The sequence below is a fragment of the Condylura cristata genome, unplaced genomic scaffold (assembly GCF_000260355.1).
Source record: "Condylura cristata isolate star-nosed mole 26May11 unplaced genomic scaffold, ConCri1.0 scaffold00001, whole genome shotgun sequence".
Lineage (NCBI taxonomy): Eukaryota > Metazoa > Chordata > Mammalia > Eulipotyphla > Talpidae > Condylura > Condylura cristata.
In genome coordinates this window covers 18,150,119-18,156,719 of record NW_004567102.1, presented here as the reverse complement: position 1 = coordinate 18,156,719, position 6,601 = coordinate 18,150,119, and the positions used below count along the sequence as shown (strand labels likewise).

The following is a 6,601-nucleotide window of genomic DNA, read 5'->3' as shown; positions in this document are numbered from 1 at the left end:
GAAAACAGTATTGTTACATGAAATATCAACTTTTCTTTGTTCAAGAGCTCCCCCAATGAAACCTTGAATATTAGCATTCTCTGAATAAAAAAAGGGGAGGGGGCAGGGACTCTTTTTTTTTTTAACTTGCTCTTTAACATGCAAAAAGAAAAGGCATAAACCCTGATTCAGTAACTTATATATGCATTAAATAAAAATAGTGTTGAAAAACAGTCACAGCCACTCATCTATTTACTCATGAATCTTCTTTATTTGGCTGCTAAATATAGGGGCACATTAGTATTGCTTTCAGCTTAATAGAAGGCATTAAAGGTAGTAACAGTGGTGCAAAATGCTATAGGTAAATCTTTCCTAGGCTGGGGGTTAACAGAGAATTTCCACGTAATATGCTTGTAGGATACTTTTTTTTAGCTTCCTGCTAAAGTGCAGTTCATAAAGAGAATTTTGAGACTGAACAAAGTTAAAATTAAATCTAGCAAATGATTAGCACTGGCACACCAAAAATCTTCAGCACAGCCTGTGTTTTCAGTTTCTGCTCCAACTTCATTGCTGCAAAATAAAAGAAGATAGTTGTCAGATTGATAGAGATAAATTTGTAAATATGTACCCCTAAACTTATACATAATTTGGTCATATCATTTCATAGAAAAAAAAAGGTATATAGTAGGATTTGTGTGTGTATATAGTTTTCCCCTCAGTGGCTGTTTTCTTGCTATAAAGTTAATGGCACAATAAAGACACACATCTGTACCCTCACATTCTACTCTGACCTCCTAAGAACTCAACAGAGCAGTCAAGCCTCTGTAAAGGCTGTGATGGATCTGAGGGGCTGGTGAAGCCTAAAGAGCAGCACTGACCTCTCTCACCCCACAGCTCCTCGCCTTCCCAGCACCTACATCTTGCTCTCCCCTTCCTTTAGCATTAACTGCATCAGTCTCTAAAATGTAACCTCTAAAACAATGTGGTAAACTTATCCAAGATTAGATTAAGTCCCATCTTTTGCAAAATAAAACATTACCAAAGCCAGACAAGGCAAATGAAACCCTTACCTTTCTTTTCATATATTAATTTGATTGGTTTCATACTGTAGATATGTAGGAGGGGAGCAATTCTAATCATTTATATAACTACCCAGTCTCTAGGTATTCCCAGTTGGTCGGGTGAGATTGTCTGGAATAAATGTACCCTGTAGAGATGGTATTAAGATATTACCAAAGTTGGGCCCTCCCTGGTGGCGCAGCGGGTTAAAGCACAGCACTGAGAATCTAAAGCTGCTTCCGCATGAGTTTGATCCCCGCCTGCCCCGGAGGTGACCACATGGTGTGGCAGACCTCTCCTGACCCATCCGCTGCTCCCCTCAGCAGTGTACTTAGTCAGTCAGCCTGTTCTACTCCCCACTCTGTCTCTGGTGAATCCTCTCACCACCCCTGCTCCTTTGGCCTGTACCCCATTTCTGTATGCATAAATAAATAAATCTTTAAGAAAAAAAAAAAGATATTACCAAAGTCAAGGAAGAAAAGAGATGTGGCCAAAAGAAAAACTGAGTTCTAAAACATTACTCAGATAATGTAACAGAATATTCAAATGGAAGGAAATGGGGATAACTTGATAGCCACTCATGTTGGTAAATGGCTGGTCGAGAATGAAGATCAGTTGCCGTCATGCAGGCAACTTTCTCTGCATGTGCTGGCTCAGGTCAAGGGTGAGAAGCAGTAGTCTCAGAGAGCTGTGGCTCAGAGCCGGACGCAAGTGGAAGATGGGATGTGAGCAAGGGGTCAGAAAGCAGCCTGCACCAGTGAGCATGGCAAGGCCAAGGGCCAAAAAGGACTGAGAAATATGACTATGTTCTGTATGACTTAGGAGAAACTGCATTTGCTAGGTTAGAAGAATTGAGGTAGGGAACAAGCTACTAAAATAAGCATAGTTCCACTGATTTGTTCTGGTCATAGAATATCAGCAGTCAAGAAATAAGTGAGTTGCATCTTGGGTTCTCTAAAACTTCAGAAGGAAAGGAAGAAATGATTAACTTACCTTTCCTTGTAACAATAATAACTACCACTTATTTGATTTCCCTGACAGCACCAACATCTGGTAGTTAAGACAACTAGAGGTTTAAGGAAGTCATCATCACTTGGCTAACATTTATGAAAGGCTGGATATTTTATATGTGAAGTACTTTATATGACTAAAAAGAGATCTTGAGTGGTATCCCTTGATCTCTTTCATGTAGAATGAAATTGAGGCTCAAAATGACTAAATATCATGCCAAGGTCACAGCATGTGAAATTAAACCTTAGTTGATTCAGTATTTCCTATGTGTTTTTGTGGTTTCTATATTCTTTTGTTCTCATCAAGTGTCACCAGAAGCATTTAAATACAAGAGGTATGAGGAAATACTTGTAGACAGGACTATAACATTAAAGAAGAACCTTTAAATACTCATTGTAATATGAGATTTTATAATTACATGAATAATTAAATCAGATAAAGAAGAATCAGCAGGACATCCTCTGACACAACACTGGCCAACTCAGCACAATTTCTCAGGTCTGCCTGAACTCTCTGGCAGATCAATGTCACATTTGGCACCTGCACTCAACAGCTAGTCTGAAAGGATGCATTATGCTATGACAGGAAGAATCATTGTTTCAAACATTTCAACATTTTTACTTTTCTTTCCCAATATCAATAGAGGCAAGAGCTAAATAACCTGGGAAGAACAAGGGCTGACAGTGAAAAAAGATGAAGGTCACTAATAAACAAAAAATTCTTATTATCAGCTTAGCACCCTGGCAATTAAGGCTCAGGGATGTATCATATTTCCAATTGAATAACTTACTTATTTTAGAAACAAGAAAACATAAATAAGAAAAGTAAATCAAAATTTTAAAGGGAGCCTATTGCTAGTTTTTTTTTTTTCTTTAGAATTAACTTTGGGTAATAAGTGATGGAGTGTTATGAAACTTTAATCCATTATTACAGCAAGCATTTTTTTTTCTTTAAAAGAATGTGCTGTGTAAAGTGATTTTGCATTTCCTTTTAATACAAAACCAACTCCGCATACTCTTTTCTGCCAAATGAAAGCAAAATGATCTACATAGATGTTCTTGTAAATAGGAAAGCAGACTTCATGCTTCCAGAACAGAATGCTATTTCCAGAAAATGTACATCATATTAATTGTTTCACATTTATTTTTCCTGAAACAATTTTAATGTATTTTCTACATTGATATAACTAATAGATTGTAATAAAAACACAAGATCTAGTGTAAGAATTACCTCCCCAATGGTGCAATGGGTTAAAACGCAACACTGCAAAGCTAGCTGCAGCCATTTCAGAACTAGTTCAATCCCCGACCAGGGAGCTGACCCACATGGCGGGCATACCTCTCCTGACCCACCCACTGATCCCCTCAGCAGTGTACTTCAGTCAGTCTGCCTGTTCTGTTCCTCACTTTGTCTCTGGTGAAGCCTCTCACCACTGGCACCTCTGGCCTATATCCTAGTTCTTGTATGCAAAAAGAAATAAATCTTTTTTAAAAAGAAATAATTATTCATAAGCCTGAAGCTATTAAACGTTTAGTAACAAGGTCCTAGGAAGGCATCATAACAGAGAATGTGGAGATAAAGCAAAGGCTCCTGAGCAAAGACACAATGTTGAATTCAGGGCCAAAAACATTTCAATTGTATTCAGAAAAATGCCAATCAAAACCACAATGAGATATCATCTTACACCAGTGAGAATGGCACATATCCAAAAAACAGGAAACAACAAATGTCGGCAAGAATATGGCATCCAACAGCTGGTGCCAATGCAGATGGTCCACCCATTGTGGGAGGCTGTGTGGAGGGTCCTCAAACTACTAAAAATGAAGCTACTACATTGCTCACTAATTCCACTCCTAGGAATCTACCTAAAGAACACAAAAAATATTCACTCAAAAGGATGCCTGCACCCCTAAGCTTACTGCAGCACTATTTACAGTAGGTAAGATAAGGAAACAACACAAATGCCCAAAAACAGATGACTGAATCAAGAAGATGTGGTACATATAGACAATGGAATATTACTCAGTGGTCAAAAAAGATAAACTCTTTCCATTCACAGCAACATGGCTAGAGCTAGAAGGGATTATGTTCAGTACAAGAAGCCAGAAAGAAAAATAAAAATATCAGATGTTTTCACTTAATATGGGAATATAGGGGAGCCAAATAAGGCTTTAGGGGAAAAAATTATAACAAAACTAATAATAAATAAAGCAATTATCAGACAACTATAAATCAGAGATACTGGGCATGTGAGGGAGAAGAGGGATCAAACAGGGGAGGGAAGAGCACAAAGGGACTATGATGATAGTTCAGGGGTGAATTGGAATGGGAATTTTATAGAGACTATACCTGAGAGTAGAAAGTATGCAAGAATACATTGTACAAAAATGAACAATGATGTAAACACAAACACACACACACACACTAAAAAAAAGTACTGTCTGAAAGACCTGAGTTTCAAATAGTTGTTAACACTTTCCTTAGCATTTTGTTTGTTTATCTTGAATATCTAACACATAGAGGAATTTAAGTCCTTTAGCTTTTGACTTCTCTCCCTTTTAGCAGAACTCACTAGTACAATATCCACCCTAAATCTATTGGCATGACTTTAAAGGAGGCATCTCAAAATTGTCAAACTCCCACCTCACCTCTAATAAATTCAAATGAGTTCCTAGAGGAGAAAAATGAGCAAAATATTTATTTTTATTTCCTCCTTCAAAGTCAGACTCTCTTAGTTTTCAGGGCTGCCCCTTGGCACCAGATGTAAGGACAAAAAAATTAAAAACAAGAGGTTTAATATTTAATATTCCTTGTTAAAAATTAGGGAAGAGATTTTCCCTCTCTCCTTTCTCTTTACAAAGTTTCTCATTGTAAATATAGTCTCCTCTCTTTAAAGAGGATATAAATCATTTTGTAAACTAGAAGGGAATTTTGTCAGTTTTATCACCCAGGAAAGTTTCTCAAGTTCTGAGTTCAACTTTCCTTTGAGTGTAAACCTCCAAGGAAGACAGCATACTTCTCATTTCTGAGGGAGGCTGAGAGCCTAACTTTACCTGATAACAGTCTCCAAGTTGTACAACTACCCAGGTCATAAAGATATGGAAGTTTATATTTCCTCCGTGTAAAACCAATTAGCTAACACAGATGGTCATATTAGTTGCCAGGTGCTATAAGGATGAACTGTGTATGATAAATGTTACTGTCAAGTATTCTTGCTTGAGGGTGAAATGAATTAATATTTATCAGAGGAACATGTATGTGACGGGGTTTATCTGCTTCAGCAATATGAAAGGTGAAATTACTTCTCTCAGCAATCTCCTAATTATTGTCTGAGATGTACATCATTAATGCTTATTTAGTAAGAAATGCTTTCTTCCTCTACTAGCATTGTGAAAATAAATTCTGGATTAGCAGATTTTTTATTTTTTAAATTGCATTTCCCCAGCATTTCTTCAGGGTTACAATATAAGCAGGTCGATTTGACAAGAGTCCTGCTGCCCGACATAGGGTAGGAAAGTCTTCTTTATTATCTCCTTTTCTTCTCGAATACCTCAGAAAAGTCGCTCTCCACTCAGCTTCTATTAGGTATCCTTAAAAGACAGATTTATTCTGGCCCCCTAGTCAGTTGTTTATCAAAGATTTCAATCCTCTTTTAATCAGCAGTTAGGAACATCCAGATTCCAAATTTTTGCACAAGATTACAACCTTGTGCTCTGCAAGATTTACAAATCTTGATTTTTGAGAAGTAATATTTATGGGAAGTTGCCTGAAGGGAAAAGAGTAGGCCCATTTCTCTCAATGATTTCATTTTTACACTTGAATCAAATCAGAAAATAAGAGCAGCTTCTACAAATAAGTCACTTACTATATCTTTTCTGTGTTCCCAACTGGAGAATAATAAGAGAGGAATGAGATGCTGTCTCATAAAATTAGAACTTTAAGTGTCAATGAAAGTTCTGCAGTTCAAAATAAGATGAACACGAAAGGCTTTAGAGCACAAAAAGAAATCTGTCATCTGCTTATCAGAATTATTATCTTGCAGACTCTTAAATGTTCATCAAAAATCTGCGAAGAAATAAGAAAACAGAAGATTTTGCCTGGGATGTATTTGTATTTTATGGGTTATAGTGACTGATAAGCTCTCCACTTCATGACAGAGGATCTGAAAGGCCAGAATCACATTCATCTGATCACGTTTTTGAAATCAGTTGACTCTTAAATTAAACATACAGTAGGACTAGTAGGTGATGTAAGGAGTAACAGGAATAGCTATATCTGATCTTCCAGTATGACTTTCACAATTAAACCCACACAAAAACAAGTAGGATATAGATTGTGGTTCAAAGAGTTGCTGAATTTACAAGACATTGTAAATTCAATCAGAAATAGTTGCTGCTACCAGTATTTAATTTTCTTCTAAGTAACTATTTTGAAAGTATTTATCTCAGACCAAAGTGTTCTCTTTCTGTTTGCCCCCCCCCACCTCTCTCTCTCTCTCTCTCTCTCTCACACACACACACACACACACACACACTCTCCTTCAGCATGTTGC

General features: G+C 37.1%; 1 protein-coding gene across 2 annotated transcripts in view; it reads right to left on the bottom strand.

Annotated features, from left to right (window-relative positions):
* Nucleotides 1-236: 236 nt before the first annotated feature.
* The window catches only part of MLIP (muscular LMNA-interacting protein), a 124,766-nt gene continuing 118,401 nt past the window's right edge, over nt 237-6,601 (bottom strand). For both annotated transcript variants that reach the window (XM_012722763.1, XM_012722760.1), the window contains one exon: nt 237-549. In XM_012722763.1, the coding sequence (XP_012578217.1) occupies nt 544-549 (6 nt within the window). In that variant the 3' untranslated portion in view covers nt 237-543. The remainder of the gene's footprint in view (nt 550-6,601) is intronic.